Genomic DNA, 19,373 nt, shown 5'->3' on the forward strand with positions numbered 1-19,373 from the left:
AGTAACTTGAGTCTCGCCACCTCATAATAATATACTGTAAGTCGCTTCCACATTCAAGCATTAAGTAATTTCTAACTATTGTTTGTAATTAATCGAGATAATAATAAATTCTAAAATAGTGACTGTGTTGAAAAAAAGTAAATTGAATTGTATTAGAATAAAGAAAATTGTAATTTTCAAGAGCACATAATTTTAGTGTCTTATTTCTCGATAATTGATCGCAAATCCTTTTGATTTGCCCCATTCCTAAGCACTACTGTAGTGCGCGAACTGGCAGAATTCAAAACTAACTCAGGATTTTGGGATAACGAGGCAGTACAAGATTTTTTAAAACCACTCCTTACAAACTCGTGGGGGCAAAGCGATTATAGAATTACATCAATAAGTAAAATTGCAAACAAAATATTAAATTAACCCTGCTTTTCTTCCACAACTGAACGTTTGCTTCCAACGTACGTATAAATCTTAAGTTCCGAAAAAAATTGTTTGAACACTGGACGGGCTGGGTAATTAACATATACTGCCCATTATTAGCGTACATTGAAATAAAATTTTGTACATAATGACGAAAATCAAGACCAAAATCAATATTATTATGATTCTGAGGCTGACAGCGATAAAAATAATAATATTGTTAATGGCAAACTTGATTTACTTGAATCAGGTAGTGAATCTAAAGAAAATTAAAAACTTCACATATTTTATAATAAAAAGTTATATTTTACAACAAAAAAGTATCATGACTAAGTCATTAAATTGTGAAAATTGTTTCTGTACATGCAAATAGTTTTAATAAAAGACTAATTTATAAAAAGTCTTAAATAATTTAAGTTAATTATCTTTAAAATTTTTTTCAACTTGTGGCCAATGACTGGTCAGAAAATTTTCCGATGGTTATTTTCACATACAAATGTAGTAATTCCTGACAGTCAAAGACTAGCAGAAGACGGTCAAACTGATCAGTAAATAAAAATAAAAAAACAAGCAATTCTTATTGGATTCAGAATTACTTGAAATATATCTATTGGCTATTATTCAAACTAAGAAGTAATAATTTTCAATTATAAGGCAAAGCTACAATTATCGTGAAAAGAAAATAAAATTAATAATAGAAGATTCAAAGTTCAAATATAGTCTTCAAAAATTTTGGACAACGCCAAACCTTGAAAAGAAAGCCGTTAAAGCCGCAAATAATAATTTATACAGGTTTTCTGAAAAAAAGTAAGATTTTGGCACACAAATAAAGAGATATTTTTATATTTTTTTATTAAGTAATACAACAATTTTTTAAGGTCATAAGTTTTTAAAAATCTTACTTCGACTTTACAAAGATACAGTTAAAGAACGATATTTAGTGATATCCATCTTTTGTTATGTTGACGAACTTTTCTTTTAGTTGATTTTACATTCACACATTTTTAAAGTTTATAACAGTTGTTAGTTAAACCCTGAATACTATCACATCTACATCAAAATATAGACAGAAGTGAAAAACCAGAAACTGTTGGTATGTATTATTTAATTTATGTGCAACAAAAAATTCAAAAAAAAGTAATTTCAACATCTTTAAATAATACATTATGACAGTTAACGTAAGATCTATCAAAACAACTAATAAGTGTAAGAATTTACATACATAATATCATATTGTACTTCTTAACAAAGTTATTTAAGGCTGTAGGGAGTATACAAGCATTAAATAAATGTAAATAATATCGAATCTATTAAGTTCACACAATATTAAATTGATAAAAAAATTCAATAATTAAAATAGTATCAATTTGCTTATTCTTTTTTTCCCCCAACAGACATATTTTAACGTCAATAGACTAAACAAATTAAGTTCATAATAAAGTTGTTTTATTAACCAATGGAATCACTTCTGATGACCAAGAATAAACATTTGTAATTTTTGTTTTCATTCATAATACTTTTATCAAACTTTGTAATGAAGACAAACCTCACCACCCATTCTCACTACCTTAAAAGTCATAGTTTTTGCCTTCAGCTCTCCTTCAGTTCCTTTTTCCCTTAAACTGCCATCGTTGTTTACGTACAGTAACAAATGAGTCATGAACTTTTTGACGTGCTAATTAACGAAGAATTTTGTAGTAAATTTTGTAAAGAAAATAGAAAAAGTTTTGAATGGATTTATAAGCACATGAAATTTAATAACCATACAGTTTCCAAACTTATTTTCTGCATTTTATTATTTAAATAACACATTGAGCAACAATAGCGTTACCTTAAGCATAATTTGAGTTTGTGTTTGGTTCCCATATGTTTTACTAGGTCATATAGAAGATCGTAAAAAACTTGGAAAGTAAGTTATATATTACTTTTATGTTTCACAGTGTAGCAAATATAAAATAAGGTAAATTTTTAAGTGATTTAAAATCGTTTTAGTCAAACATATAAGATCTTTAAAATAGAACATACTTATTTCAAGTTTAACATCTGGAAAGTCATCAAAATTTGAAGTGTCATCAATGGATCGGACTTCTACTGGAATTGCCGCTGGTCTTTCTCTAATATGGTCCCAGTCAACTCCACGAAAGAAATTGACTAACTTTATCTCGTCTATTCCTCTTTGAGATCCTAAAACAGATTTTTAGCAATTTAACGATATGAAGAACTAGATGTCAGACTCAAAAATACGTGCAAACAGAGTCATGAGCTTTAAAGAAAAATACTTTTTTCTGTTTTATAATTAAATATTTTTTGTAAATAACTAGATATGTTCACACGTGCACAGAGCGAAGAATCATTCACTAAGGAGGGGACAAGCAGTATGTCAACAGAGCCAACTCAGATGATTGATAAAAAAGGAGCCAACTCAAATCTGGGTTGAAAAAGCAGTCAACTCAGATTTAGCTAGATAAAGGAGCCAATTCAGATTCGGGTTCAAGAAGCAGCCAACTGAAGAGTAATTTTTTTCATCAAGTTTTGTCGTGGCAGCACTGTCATTTACAGGATAGGTATACCTATACAAACGTATATTATTTTTAATAAGTTTTAACGCTATGTTGTGTGTCAGTTGGTGTAAAGACCGACGGCCAAGCAACTAGCTCCTATTAGAAAAAATCAAGTTTTAACGCTATGTTGTATGCCAGTTGATGTAAATGCTAACGATCAGGCAACTAGCTTCTATTTAAAACCCACGTTGTGTGCCACTAGTGAAAAATGCTGGTGGTCAAAGGACTAGCTTAGTTTAAAAGGGAAACAACCTACAAGTCCTTTATAAATAGCGGATTATGTGCCATTGGTGCAAATGTCAATAGCCAAGTAGCTAGCTAGCTTCCCCTACAATTATCAACTCTGTCTCAACCTTAGTGCACCGTTTCCAACCCTTCCATTCATGTCCCCAAGCTATTGAGTGAAAGCTTAGGCTTGGATAAAAAATTTACTGTTACGCCATCTTTGACGTAACAACTTTATACAAGTATTCAAACTGGTTTATTTCTTCATACCCAGTAAAAAAAAATTGCGAGCTGTTGTGCAAGATATCCTACAAGATACTAAGACATGCTTTTCAAGAGTATTCAGCGTTTCCGTTGTTAAAATCAATGTTTTAACACATACATATAAGTACTCATGTAGGTATATTTAAGGGCATTCAGTATATCATTGGGAGTTTCTACTTTTGCGACAACCTTACTTTAAGTAACTTTTAACAATCATTAATTTTATGCTTATGTGAACGAAAAACTATGACAAAATCCACCAAGCTAATGCTCTGAGAAATAAATTAAGCCAAAACTTATTGTTATTAACTACAAGTTGATAAAAAAAGGTTGTATTACGTGATAATTATTGTCATGTACTCTGAACAATAATCGCAAAATAAAATTTTCTCTTTCAATTCACTTTTATTTACAATATCTTAGGGCTTCATGAATATGTCAACTTACAAGCTTTGTGCGACAATTAATTATTTTTCGTAAAAATAGCTGTGAAATAAATAAAAAAGCCAATTTATTGAAATGGAGAAGCCTGTAAAGTAAAAACCCCATACGATACACTGAATTTTTTCAAACTGATTATGGACATTTTACATTTACACTAACACGGTGATACACTTTTATACCCTGAGGTGCAACTTTTTTTCATTAATTGTCAGCTAATATTTATAAGTTTGGGATTGATTTATCTCTCAAGGTATTAGTTCTTAGCATTTTCTGATTGCCTTATATTAAAATAAGCATGAAACTAATAATTATTAAAAATCAATCAAAGTATGGTATCAGTAAAGTAGAAACTCAGAATGACCTTAAGGACGTTTATCACTCATAGCGTTTTGGGTACAGTCTTCCTGAAACTTTATCAGGATGCTCGCAATGATATTAGAAAGTCACATGTAAAATTTGAGACCATTTCACAACACAGTTTTTTAGATGTCGAATGTTGAAAAAACTTTAATTTAATACGTCATCTGATGGAGGAGTAATGTACAAATGCAATTAATTAGAAAACAGTATGTAGAATTTTTACAACTTTTTTTTTGCATGACGCAATGCCATAAAACTGGTATTATAATAAATTTTTAGAGAAATCGACAAATTTTTTTTGAAATTAAGTAAAAAAACAGTGTCAGACGCCTGTATACAGGTATACAAATGTATGCAAAACAGTTGCCGGCGCTACCGCATATTCGCTCCCCCCTCACTGCACTCTCTACATTTCCCCTCTAACTGCGATAAACGTCCTTAAATAAAGTGGTAAAGCATGTAATTTATAACTGTTATAGTAAAAGCAATTTACAAAACTTGAAATTGAAAACCAAAACTAAGTCTCTGATGTCTCTTGGAAAGTGTTATTGTCACTGTCATGATTCTTGAATGAAAAAGGACTTCTAAGATTGTTCAATAATCGTGTAGATGTAGTAACTTTGTAGTATAGTATTAAAGAATCTTAAGATTATTACATTCAAAAAGAGATAGATAAATTTCATCAGGCACGACAAACGGCAACTAAAAGCGTAGCAGACTTGGTTGCTCGGCTCAAGTTACCAGCACTATACTGTAATTTTACAGACATCGAAAACAAATTGAGGGATCAGTTAGTATGTGGATAGCTGATCACGGTACAAAGACTTTGTTTTTCAAAGAAGAAAAATTAACATACATTCAGGCATATAAAATAACTAGCCGCCACCCGTCTCGGCTTCACCCGAGACTTACTACATGGAACACCGTAGTTGTTGACATGTAATGTGAAACGTTTTCAGTTAGAAATTGTACATATATTCCTGACACTTGTCAGAACAAAAGTCTTCTTATTAAAAACATATTTGTTTGGAATTCATACAGTTTATTTGGTCAAATAATAAGCTGTAAAAAAAACAATAAATATAATTATGCTGAAAGTACCGTTCGTTTCTTGTGCCATAAAATAATCGTTGGCCATCAGGAGCCGTTGATTTGCAGTTTTTTCCGTGTAATTGACGAAAAGGGCTATTTTTGAAAGCTTTTAAAGTTTTAAACTCCCAGAAAACATGTGTTAAAAAAAATTTTTTTCCTCTTATCCTACAACTTTATTACCAGAGCAACAAAGTCCTGGAGCTTCAACTCTACATTTTTTATTGCCACAAAAACATAAAAACATTTTCTACTTATTTAAAAATCTGAATTTAGATCATTAAAGATTTGAGAGATTACTGTTAGGGTACAATGAAAAGCTGATCACTCACGTAATAGATTATTTATTTGTCAAATATGACGCTGCTGTTCCAATCTCGATAAATTTTCTGCATCAGTTTCTTGATGCCTGAAATTATGTTTATTAGATACACTTGAAGTTTTTCTTCCAATTCACCCCCTTGCGACTTTTGGCATGCTTAAGACTTTTGTGACCCCTAAAGGCTGTTTTCTGTCAACTTTGTTAAGTTCTAATATATTTGTTGGCAAGGTAGTTTGACGTCCGATGGCCCCAAAAAGAATAGTGAGCTTCTTTAGTAAACTCTTTATTGACTGAAGTTTACAGCAATTGTGACTGCCTAGATACCTCAGGGTGATCTTCTCTGGCCTGCTGTTGAAGCCCCAGACTGATCGGGAGAAAAATTACAAAGTCCGAAGCTTTTGATTTAGTTGTAGAGATTTTTCTCAACGTTTCCTGGTATAACGTCAAGGACGTTGGTGTCTAAAGCACCTTTTTTGCAGACTCAGTTGTTTTGGTGATCTAAGATGGGGAGATTGGTTCGTGATGCTTGCCCGTTGGAGACTGTTCCGTTAGCTCAAGTTCTTTTTCCCTGTATATCTGTTAGGTACACCCACCGCAGGCCTTGGAAAGGATCGGTGATTCCTGGTTGAATGCTTAGAGTCAAGAGGGTAATGTAAGGTCTTCGATCACCGGGGTCCCCAGCCTTGCGAAGAACAACTCCGCTAATGACGACTACCAGTGAATGACTGACTTGGTTTAATAGTGGCCGTCTTTAGTTAACATAGCCTTTTAGTCGACGAATCGTTTTCGGAAGTGGTTCCCGTGCGCTTCAGGGCTGTCTTCCTTACTTAGCTTACAATTGTACCCAAAATTTCTCTTACGGCACTAGGCGGGATGGTGGAACGGCCACACAACTCTGAAGTGTTGAAGCAGATTGAGCTTTGTCTAGATACGTCTTCTTGTACTTTGCCGGAGACGTTATCGGTTAGAATAATTTCTTATTGGTGGCACTCATCAATCCTGGAGTTGTCAGGGTGGATGTCGACTTAGGTCACTTGCCCATTAGAGAAGAGTGCCGTCGGTAACCAGGATACCCAGCTGCACAACTATCCTACTGAACTAACGTGAAAAGCTGGCGTGTTTTCCCAAAACTTTGAGCCTATTTATTGCTATTGTTATCAATTTTTTCAAGATAAAAACTATACTAAAACCATCTAGGAAGTGTCAAGAATCAATATGCAAAATTTCAGCAAGATCGGTTAAGTAGTTTTCGAGGTTAGCGATTATAACGGTTTCATCGACTTTACTGGATATATTAGTAAGATAAGACTACAGCACATGAGCTAGCAGAAAAAATGCAGCAATTACAGATATAGTATTAACATTGCAATGTAAAAACGATCCGAACGCTATATCAGTGACTAAATCCAACAAGCAGCATTTCTGTAAACAAGAAGGTTAAAATGAAGGTCGAAATCTCAGCAATGTTAGACCAGGCAATAAACAAAATAAAAGGCCTTAAAATTATGGTAGATATGATAAAATGCAAGCAAAAGCAGTAAGCGAGATGTGAATTATAGTTTAGATTCATCAACAATAAGCTATGCAGAGGCAGATAATTTTTTCATCATCAAGTCGACCTTAAATTTCCAGCAGACGAGAGAAGCGGTGAATGTTTTGAGTTTTAAATACATGAACGCTCAACCAATATATTTAAATGTATAAGTAAACGGAAAAGATTTAAGTATGCAAGTAGATACGGATGCATTTATATCAGTGCTTTTAAAAGAAAAAGCAAATAAATTGTTAATTCATTGTAAATTAAGTAAGGCTGATATGAAAATAAAGGCGTACGAAAATATACTGCTGTATCCGTGAGGAGTTCTAAAAAATGTTGAAGTACTTTATAATATAAAAAAATTGAATTAGATCTATTCATAATGCCTGAAGCAGGACCAACCTTGCTCGGCAGATGCTGGTTAGCCACATTTGGTTTGTGACTACTTATACAAGACACAAATAGAAAACGGCAAGATTTAATTAATTTTGCCAATTGCAAAGATACATTGATAGACGAAAAAAAAATTCGAGCAGCAATACACGAAACTTTTTGGTCTTGATCCAGAATTATTCAACAGAAGAATTTTAGAACTAAAATTTGAAAAAGAAACTAGACCTGCTGCATTAAGAGTGAGACCAGTGCCTTTCGCATGACGTAGTAAAGTGAATGAAGAGATACAATCGATTACTCAAGGTAGGGCATTTGGAAAGAGTGTCGAGCAGTGAATGGGCCACGCCCATAGTACCAATATTTCAGTCTGACGGTTTAGTTAGTATTTGCGGAAATATTAAACTAACGGTAAAACCAAATCTAATTGTAAATCATCTTGCTTTACCATTGATAAATGACGTTATGTCGGCATTGACTAATGGAGTTCAATAATCTCAGATAAATTTGACACACGCGTATATGCAGATACCAGTAAGCGAAAGTTCGAGAAAGTGCTTAACAATTATCACTCATGAAGGTCTGTTCCTCTATACAAAGTTACCAAAGGGTGTATCGATGGGTCCGGCTGATTTTCAGCAAATAATGGAAAATGTTTTACAAGGTATACAAAATGTACAAGTATATTTAGACAATATTTATTGCACGGCGCCAATTTTCAAAGAACACTTAAATACATTACATAAAGTTCTTACTAGATTAGAAAAATTTGGATTCAAAATAAATATCACTAAACTCGAATTTTTTAAAGAACAGATTGAAATCTTATTTTTCCTGCTAGATCAATAAGGGTTACATAAATCAGAAGAAAAGGTAAAAGCGATTATAAAAGCTCCTACCCAAAAAATTCGAAACAACTTTTGTCTTTTTTGGAGTCAATCGTCTATTACGATAGGTTTTTAATAAGCCAAGCGAAACAATTAAGACCTCCGTACAACGCATCAAAATCGGTAAAATTTTTGTGGTCGAAAGTATGTCAGGAAGCCTTCGAGTGGGCCGAAGATTAGCTAGTGAAACCGGCAGTGCTAGCGCACTATAATCAGAATGAGAAACTAATATTAGCATGTGGCGCATCCTCCTATGGAATTTTTGCGATTTTGTCTCATCAATACAGCGACAGAACTGAAAAGCCGATTGCATACGTATCAAAAATTATTCTAGAAAACGAGCTTTACAGAGCAACGATTAATAAAGACGCCACTGCTATTACTTTTGGATTTAAAATATATTATAACTATGTACTTGATGGAAAAGTAACGTTACGGACTGATCATACGCCACTTATGTATATTTTTGGCCCGAAATAAGAATTGCCTCTTACAATAGCTAGTCGTCTACAAAGGTGGGCATATTTTGTATCTCATTTTGATTATGAAATTGAGTATATAAAGTCATTACATAATAGCAATTGTGATGGGCTATCGCGGCTGTCAGTGGACGACACTACATCAGTTTTCGATTCTGAATTTTCAAATCTTAATTATATTGCAGACCAATTTAATGTATTGAATGCGACGACCATTAAAGCTGGCATAATGATTAATACATAAGGATACAATTTTATATTAAATAATGCGACTTCCAATGAATGGGTGGCGGAGCGAGCAGCAGATGTCTGACCAGGAAAAACTGTATTTGAAAAAAAGAGTACGAGCTTAGTCTTAAAAAAGGATGTATTTAATGGGGTATACAGTAATTATACCGCAAAGTTTACGAGTAGAGGTTTTGCTCGAATTACACGCATCACATTTTGGTATAGTAAAAATGAAGATGCTAGCAATATCATACATTTGGTGGCCGTCTTTAGATCGAGAAAGTGAGGAAATAAGTGGTATCTGTAAGAAATGCATAAGTTTAAAAAAACTTCCAGCTCAAGTATTTTCGATGCCTTGGCTTTGGCCAGATAAATTTTGGTGGCGTATACAGAGTAATTTTTTAGGTCCTTTTTTCGTTAAAATGTATTTAATCGTAATCGATGCGCATGCAAAAAGGCTGGAAATTTTTGATATGGGTAGTATTACCAAAGCAGATAAGGTGATTACCAAATTCAAGGAGTTGTTCGCTCGTCACGAGCTCTCATTTTCTAGTAACTGATAATGGTTCTTAACTTCGCAGTGACGAATTAGAACTTTATGTAAAAATGCGAAATTAGCGTACCTGACATACAAACGAGAAATTCGTACAAGGTTTAGTTTGCTTAAGTCTGATGCAGCGTTGACTGTAAATGATAAGCAGTTGAGTCAGATAAAAAAATACCAAGCTAAACAGAATTTTTATTTTCATGAAGGGAAGGTAGTAATAGTGGATGACTTTAAAAACAACAAGCGATTTAGAGTGAAAGCTAAGATTGTACAAAACTCTCGACTGTACTATATGAAATTGAAATTACGCCTTATGTGTTTAAAAAACGACACGTTTATTAAATTATTAAAGTGAGCGAGGGCTTAAATGTAGTCAATCTAGAAAATGATTATCACGACGACAAGAATATAGAAGTGTTACCGCGCAGAGCAGATCAAGAATAGAAGTTCATTAAACATCATAGGCCAGTTAAAAGGTGAGAGTTTTAAAAGAGGAGAAGTTGTAGTGTATGAGTGAGTCGCTACGATTTGTAAGATGTAAGAATATATGGGTTCTAGCTATAAGAGTAGGCAGTTAACATTTCCTTCAGTTAGCTGTGTGCCTCTGATCGATACATATATGTTTGTAACTCGCTGATCTAATAGTGCCATCCTGTTTATTTTTACATTTTTATAACTATGACTTTAGTTATTTGAACTGCTTCCCAATAAACATTACAATCATACTCTTACGTGAGCGTTTTTACAGTTTTATTTAAATCAACAAGTTCAAAGAAAATTATTTTTAATGTATAAAATTATGTTTCAAACCTTTATATAACTTACCTGAGTACTGTATGAATTGGGAAAAAAAAATTTTTCCTGCTTGTATTCGATACCCACATTCAAGGATTAAAGAGAAAAAGTTTATCTGCAACTTTTTTGTAGCAGTTACAATAAATTGATTACTTTTTAGAAGAGATTATTTTTTCTTTAGAATAAAAATTACATGTGAAGTTCCGATAAAATTCGTGGATTGGAAGTAGTTATAATAGTAATTACTAGATTTATTGTTTATAGACAATAAACGATGTTAAATGTTTGTGCATAAAATATTGATAACACAATAATTAGACTACCAAAGCGGTAAATCTTATACGCGAAATAAGGCAATCAACATTCGTTTAGATGCACCTCATAAAGACGTAAGTTCTTACTCGTATGTCAAATCCACTGTAATCAAGTGGGTAAAATACTTGACAAAGGATCTTCTCAGACCAGGTTTAAATCCCCTTAGAAGAGGTAAAGCATTGCTTTGTTTTTCACTATTTATATTAGTATTCTAACACATTCATGAAAAAAAATTTTTTTATATAAGGATTGCATAATATACTTTTTTCCAGTTGCAGAAAATCTTGTTTCATATTATTTAGACAATCGTGTAAAATATCTTACATGGTATCTTATTCGCTGTGTGCAAGTCCTTGGAGGAGGTGAAAAGCGATCTAAGAGCTTATGGCGAGAGAAATGTACAAAATTTCAGGATTCTTCAGGGCTCATAATATTGTTGATTGCCTGTTATTAAGCTTTTTAAAATTTTGAATTACTGAAGGTTAATGTAATTATCATTATGATAAACTCATGGTTCACAGCTTTTTTATTGAAGAGATATTGAATGTGATCTTCAATCATACGAATGGTAATTAAAAAAATAAAGCAAATGAAGATGACACTTACTGTCACGCGTAACTTTATAGTCTAGATGAATGACGTTTTGGTTTTAATAATTCGGATGACGGTGCAACTCTTTGCTTTAACATTGTACATAACAGATAACTAGGATACTCAAAATTGTTGAAATTATTGTTTCTTTCAGGTTTGATGTTGTAATAAATCTGTAAACTTGTGATATTTGCTATTTATAACGTATTAAATCCTCTAGAGTCCTAAAACTATGCACCGTTTTACCCTCAGATGACGCCAATACACTTGCACATAGCAAATAAGATTTTTTGTAGCATATCTTGTAAGATAAGAATAATTTAATTTTTTTATAGAAAATAGAATGATTTATGCAAAAAAGCTGTTATTATATTGGTTTGAATGTAAAAATACTTACATAAATAAGGTTTAGAAAGTTTATATTAAAAATCCATTTATTAGAATTCTTAGTATTGTAACATTTTAACACAATGTTTTTTTCCTATTCAATTTTTTTTGATTGACTGTACTACTATTTTTACACATACGTGGAGCAATAACTACATGGAGGAAATTTCCGGCTGTAAATCAGGCTCTGGCATCAGGATGTTTTGGGAGGTGTTGACTAGTAACAAGCTCAGCGTCTTGTGAAAAAAAGATGATCAAGCATGAACGTGTGCTTCTTATCAGCGGATGTTTTTTCTTCTACTCCTCATTTAAGCGTATCAGTGGAATCTTTTTTTTTTATTTCGAGAGCAGGCACATTGAGTTGTTGGGGAAAAAATTTATACTCTTTCATTACGAAAAGCAGACCTTGTATCTCCCCTTTCATCTGACAACGCTGGCTTGCTCGACGCAGTATCATACCAAGGAATACAGCCAGCTAACGAATTTAGGTTTGTGTTTGTTAGGACAGTACGCAAATGGGTTTAAATGATAACAAAAATCAAAATTTAATATATGCAAATATATGTATATATATATATATATATATATATATATATATATATATATATGTATATATATTTATGTAGAAGCTTTAAAAAATACAAAAATATTGTTTAAAGTCATTTCAAGGATTAATCAATGATTGTTTTTTGAATACATCATATCTATTTTATCTTAGATGAGAGTGATTATTTTCCGAATGATAATTTTCCTAGACTTTTCCCTTCATCATCAAAGGATCACTGAAACTATACGCAAACTCTTATTAGCTTACAAGAAGGCACTAATTTTTTTGTACTACGCTGAAAAATGTACTTTTATATTTTTTAATCATAAATTTAATGCTTTCTTTTTTCTTCTTTGCCTATACACGGTCATCGTTTTTTGCATTAACATGATTATCAGTTTCAGAGTCGCTATATAAGGTCCATCCCCGATATGCCTACTGGGAAGAATTTCAAAAATTTTTATCGTATAATTATTAATTGCGTCTATACAACTAATAACGCCTTTGTTAAATATCCCGTATTAAGAATGTAATGTGATGGCATCGTATACTAATAAATATTAATCACAGCACACTCTATAGGAGACTTAGAATACGCGGCTAAGTTATCTTCATAAACGTTAACTTCGTGTGCATTTTTGGCGACAGCGTGCAAGTGTTGCTATAATTTTCTAATGGAACAATCACCTTCGAATCAGCGAAGTCCATGCACTTTTTCCAACTGATGATTGTTATTTTGGCGCACACTCATAGAAAAGGTAGAAAAGTAGCACGGGGACCACACAATCCAATAATAGATTGCTGGTGTTTTAATCCTATTGTTGCGGTCCAATAAAAACCAATAAAAAATTCATTGATTTTACCATAGGATTTTTCTATTGGTTTGTTATCGGTATTTGCACCCGTAAATCCAAATAAAATCTGAAATGGTCAAAAATAGATTTTCAATATCATTTATTATAACTAGGACATGATTGAACAAAAATAAATTGACAAATTTATGTCATACCATCCGGATGGTACCACCAAAACGGGGGGACTAAAGTATTTTTTACAAAATTCTAATAAAAATTAATAACTAACTTTTCTTTCAATTTACATATAAAATACTCTAATCCCCCCGTTTTGATGTTACCATCCGGATGGTATGACATGAATTTGTCGATTTATTTTTGTTCAATCATGTCCTAATTATAATAAATGATATAGAAAATCTATTTTTAACCATTTCGGATTTTATTGGGATTAACAGGTGCAAATACCGATAAGAAACTAATAGAAAAATCCCATTGTAAAATTTTATTGGTTTTTATTGGACCGCAACAACAGGGAAGAGACACAACAGCCATTTCTTTTCCAAAAAACTGTCGAGAGGCATCAGTAAAACCTTCAATGTCTATAACATATTTTGTGTATAAATCTATTTAATATTTTGTACTTTAAAAACAACGTACTGGCTATAACATAAACGTGTATCTATCACGTTCGATGCTGCATGATAAACTAAGCAGCTTTCTCACTGAAATTTGCTTATATATATTGCAGTTTATAATTTTATATCCTTTCAAAGCAATTCTTCAATAGTTTTATTTGCACATAACATATTGTTCACGTGTTTTTACTTTCCTCGTTTGAATATTAAGCTCTGCATTACTGTTATTTTACCGTTTTATTTAATAAATACTCAAGTCTGTTCAAGCACTATTATCAATAGTTTTGTTTTAATTAATTAACTCCAAGAAATCGTTCATCAAATTTTATTGTCTTCATGCATGGGCAACAATTTATTATTTATTATATGACTAATTTGGCATTCTAAACATCATACAAATTTATATCCACGTAATAATATAAGTTTTATTTTTTTGTTGAAACTCTACGTAAACTCGAGGCTCGAAATTAAAAAATAATTACAATTTTCTGAGCAAGTTAACTAGAAATATTCATTGGTAGCAAAACAAAATTGGCCTTCAAATTCTTTGCTCAAATCCACCGAGGAGGAACAAGTACAAGCCTTTGTCTGTCAGGAGGAGCGAGCATCAATTGGCAAGGATAAGGCGTCTCGATCTAGTTGCCTTCCAGCTCTAGAAAAACATTTAAGTTACGCTAAAATTCTCCGAATATTGGGTTACTGTTATCGGTGGCGTTTATTTATTAGAGAAAGGACCATGGAAAGACAAGGTAATTCGTTAAATATTCTAGAATGGAGAATGTCGCGAATTGTATGTTTTAGAGCAATTCAGAGTTATCATTTTGCGGTGGAAATGAAGAACTTGGTGGATGGCAGGGCTTTACAAGCTTGCAGTCCACTTAAGCGTCTCAGCCCGTTCATTGACGATCAGGTACTTTTACGTGTGGGTGGTAGACTAGAGCACTCATACCTGTCATCTAACGAACGTCATCCAATAATCCTCCCCGGTCACTGCATATTCGTTTAACGTTTATTGGAAGAAACGCACAAGCTTATGATGCACGGAGGAGTGCAGCTCATGCTTTCGCACCTACGTCGATATGCTTTAGCTGCTGCTGATATGAGACCATAGGATGTAAGTGGCTATATTATCTAAATATAACTATCTTTAAATGTTCAACATAACCTCAAAACAGCAAAGAGCGATGTATTTCGGTTTTTTTTCAAAATCAAATATCCGAAGAACGGATTAAGATAGAATGATAATTTTTTTTGAAGCATACTCGTAAGTTGATGTGGAATACGAGAAAAACATTTATAAATGATTTTTTTTTTTAACCTCCAAATATTAAAAAAAAATACGATTATAAAAAGTATTATTTTTTATGACAGAGCAATAAAAACTTAATGTATTTAAAATCTTACATAAAAACTAATCGCAGATGAATAGGTATTATTTACTAAGTATTTAATTAAAAAACTTTTTTTTTCAAGTCCATAAAATACTAATATTATATAATATTACGTTTATTTAGTACTTTAATAAAACGTGTATATAAAATTATAAGTAAGAAAAAGTTTTGAACCATATACGTAAACTGACACCACGCTAATAGCGTTCAATTTAATTTCAAACCCATATGATTATACTTGTATACATAGTTACATCAGTTGAGAAAGATTGTAACTTCGTAAGAATTTAAGCAACTGAGGACAAAAATTATTGTAAATTAATCAACCAAGTAATGTTAAAACTCACCAATTAATTAAGGTATGTATGTCTCACTGAAATAGTTGTTTATTACATTTATAATGTATTCTAAAATCTACTATAAAACTCTACTAAAACTTTGATTAATTTATTTATGTAGTATTACTTTTATAAAGGTTTATAATTAACTGTTATAATTAACTTTTATTGTATTCATTTAATCGGCAATCGGACTAAAGTACACTGAAAAGTTTTATTTTCATTTTAAAATAACGTAAACTTTTTGAATTCCTTATATTCATACGTGTTTGTATTTTGATAGATTTTTAAATTCAATCTTAAATGCCAAATAGTAATAAACATAAGAAAAGACTACAAGGCCGTCAAAAAAAGGTAGCGAGAGGTCTTCATAATTTTGGAAGAAAAAGTATTGATGTTGATAAAGCGTCCTATAGTACAAAATATCGTCGTGCTTTAGAGATTTTAAATGATGCAAGTAATGATGCAGAAGTAATAGAAATTGCTGCTCGATTGACAAAAAAGAAGAATCTCAACAACGGAAATAATCCAAGTGAAATAAAAACTGACGATCAGTCCGAAATACGTCACACAAAAAAATCAGCCTTAGCTTTCTATTTGGATGGAGACTATTCCAAAGATTCTTATAGTAAACTCGTTTCCGACAGTCACGCACGAAATAGTCGTAAATATCCTAACTACAAGGAGATTTTAACCGCAAAAATGGATTGTAAGCCTATGAATTACATAATATCCGAAATTAACGTAAAAGTCTGTCTTCAGGATCTTCTTAGTAAAATAGCTGAGCGCTTGTGCGAAGCCGTAGCATTGAATTGGGAAGATATGCACCTTGTCGACTTAGGTATCATTTTCATTTTCAATATGCATCAAAAATATATTCGTTTAGCTCAGTCGTACCCTACGCGGGTATACATTTACGAGACAAATATTGTTATTAGGTGTGTAGGGACATTTTTTTGTTGCGTAATTAGTCCTGATGCTGAAGAGGTCTTTGTAGCCATTGGGCACTTAAAAAGGAAACTTAACCTTATTTTATGTAATGTTGTGTGTATGATCTGAAATATTTGGGTTCCAAGCCGAATTATTTGTTTCATGTAGTTATTTAAACGAAATAACTAATAATTATAAATCTAGTGAGAATTTTATAAATGTTTTAATAGAAGCTGGACAGATTTATTTTTGTTTTGGAAAACCTACAGTTCTTCTGTTATATATTCACGAAATTTGAAATACTACCTTTTACAAAAAATTCAATCGCTTGTTAAACAATTGTAATACAATTTCTTTCCATCCCGTGATTTCCTAATATTTTTCTTAAATTTTTCACTTTTGAGAGACATTACCATATATCTGATAAACATGTAACATATTAATCAAGTTAGAGTCACATATTGATTAAGTAAAGCTTGCACATAGATCAAAGAACCCCCTTTAGCGTCAGGGCTACATTACAGGAAGCTAAGTATTAAATTTCTTAAACATTTCAATGAAAGTTAGTTAATAAACGTCCACGTATTGTATGAACAGGTAAGGATGCTCTCGGTAATGCAATGATTTTATTTCAAATCCACTTATTTTTTTTCTTGGTTACCACAGTCAGTACTATTATTTTAAAAAATTTTAATGTGTGGTCCTGAAGTCATGAAACTATAGTGACGTACATTAATTATTATCAATTTTTAAAAACATATTCATGGACTAACTTGAAACGTTTATATTTGTTATAAGCTACATAATGGAATAAGTTCCAGCCATTTCCGAAATGTAAATTTAGAGAGTTTTTCAGACATTAGTAAAATTTGAATGTTAATTGAAAAGTTACATCCTATGGTCTCATATCAAATAGCTTTATGCAGACTGAAGTGAGAAGTTGGTCAAATTTAAAACAGTTTTATACGTTTTTCTGAAAAAAATCGTGTTTTTTGTAAAATTTGACGGTTAAAAAAAAATTCTCTTATTAACGTTTTTCTCGTATTCCACATCAACTTACGAGTATGCTCCAACAAAAGTTATCGTTCTGTCTTAATCCGCTCTTCAAGTATTTCATTTTGAAAAAAAAAAAAAAAAAAAATACCTTACTGTGAACCGCCACTGAGTTAAAAGGGCTGTTCAATCAAACATATAAATCCGCAGAAACCATCGCTGACACTATTGCTATGCAGGGAGTAGAATGGTCATTTATTTCCCCGCAAGCCCCTCACTTTAGAGGGCTCTGGGAGTGAGCTGTTCGTTGCTTTAAATATCATTTTTACAGAGTCATTGGACAGGCTAAGCTCACCTACGAGGAAATGTCAACTCTCGCAGCAAAGATTGAGGTGTGTCTAAACTCTAGACCTCTTTGCCCTATCACCAATGAGGCGAGTGAAGACTTGGTGTTGACACCAGCGCACTTTCTGGTGGGATCGTCGTTATTAACGCATCCTGAAGCGTACGACGCAACCAAGCAGACGGGTAACTTAAGCAACCGCTGGAGGCTACTCACAGGTCTACGCAACTCTTTCTGGTCCAGGTGGAGAAAAGAAGTCCTACACCATCATTTACAACTCAATAAATTGTTAAAGTCTCAATCAAATTCACAAAAGGGTGACGTAGTTTTGCTGAAGTACGAAGCAACTCCGCCAGCTACCTGACCTCTCAGATTAATCGTTGACACGCATCCGGGTTCCGATGGGCTGGTAAGAGTTGTGTCCGTCAAGACTGCCACCTCCACATTTAAGAGACCCATTGTAAAGGTCATTAAGTTGCTCACTGAACCCGAGCTCGAACAGTGTTACAAGAATCAGTGTAAAAAGGACTCGAATCTGTCTGATATAATAGTGAAAAGCAATTAGTGGTTTGACATTTATTTTTTTGCAAATTTTATCTTTTTCTTATTTAATTTTATTGTTCTAAGTTTATTAATTATTATTTTACTAATTAAAGACGTTATACTTACATTAAGATTGCGGCTTAGAAACTGCGAGTAAGAAGAAAAAAAAAAGAAATTAAAAACAGGATAGAATTAGTTTGTTTGTTAAAGGATACGCAATCCTTCTAGATTATAAGTGTCATACAGTATCAAGTTAAAGAACTGTAAGAATAGACTCTAATCAAAGTTAGGCTTTCCTATCTTTTGAGTTTAATGCCGTTGCATCAAAGTGGGCGGTATGATCACCTTAAAAGTGGCAGGTGCTAGTATTCTGACGAGGCGAGCGCTATCAAATTTTTTTTTAAATGCTGGAGGGGAAGCTACACACTTACATTAATTTGTTTCTTTGTGTCTCAAAGAAACGGCTAATAAATGTGTAGCCCTTTAAATGTCAGTTTCCCCCACTGCCTACTTTTCCACCAAGCTTAAGCCTACGAGCCGAGTGCTCTGCTCGAGCTCGGCCTACTCCTTGCTCGGCCGCGAACTAATACGTAGCTCTTCGCAGCACCAATTTCACGACGCGTCGACGTCAACAAGTAGCACATCTCAAGGCCCTTTCGACATTTTCTTTTCGCCTCGTCAAAGCCAACCTGCGACTTCTGTTTCTTCAACAGTCAGGTTTTACTTTTGCATTAGTTTCATTTAATTTTAATTCTTTTCTTTTTTTTTGACAATAATTATTCAGTTTAGTAGTCAGATTCAAAGTTTATAATTTTATATCCTTTCAAAGCAATTCTTTAATAGTTTTATTCGTACATTACATATTGTTCACGTGTTTTTACTTTCCTCGTTTGAATATTAAGCTCTGCATTACTGTTATTTTACCGTTTTATTTAATAAAAACTTAAGTCTGTTTGAGCACTATTATCAATAGTTTTGTTTTAATTAATTAACTCTAAGAAATCGTTCATCAAATTTTATT

General features: G+C 32.5%; 1 protein-coding gene across 4 annotated transcripts in view; it reads right to left on the minus strand.

The window, feature by feature from the left end:
* The window catches only part of trc (Serine/threonine-protein kinase tricornered), a 952,993-nt gene that overhangs the window by 114,784 nt on the left and 818,836 nt on the right, over window positions 1-19,373 (minus strand). For all 4 annotated transcript variants that reach the window (XM_089592301.1, XM_089592302.1, XM_089592300.1 and 1 more), the window contains one exon: window positions 2,440-2,598. In XM_089592301.1, the coding sequence (XP_089448427.1) occupies window positions 2,440-2,598 (159 nt within the window). The remainder of the gene's footprint in view (window positions 1-2,439; window positions 2,599-19,373) is intronic.

Source organism: Copidosoma floridanum, unplaced genomic scaffold (genome assembly GCF_036245765.1).
Source record: "Copidosoma floridanum isolate Cflo_tuat_1 unplaced genomic scaffold, Cflo_Japanese_pri ptg000016l, whole genome shotgun sequence".
NCBI lineage: Eukaryota > Metazoa > Arthropoda > Insecta > Hymenoptera > Encyrtidae > Copidosoma > Copidosoma floridanum.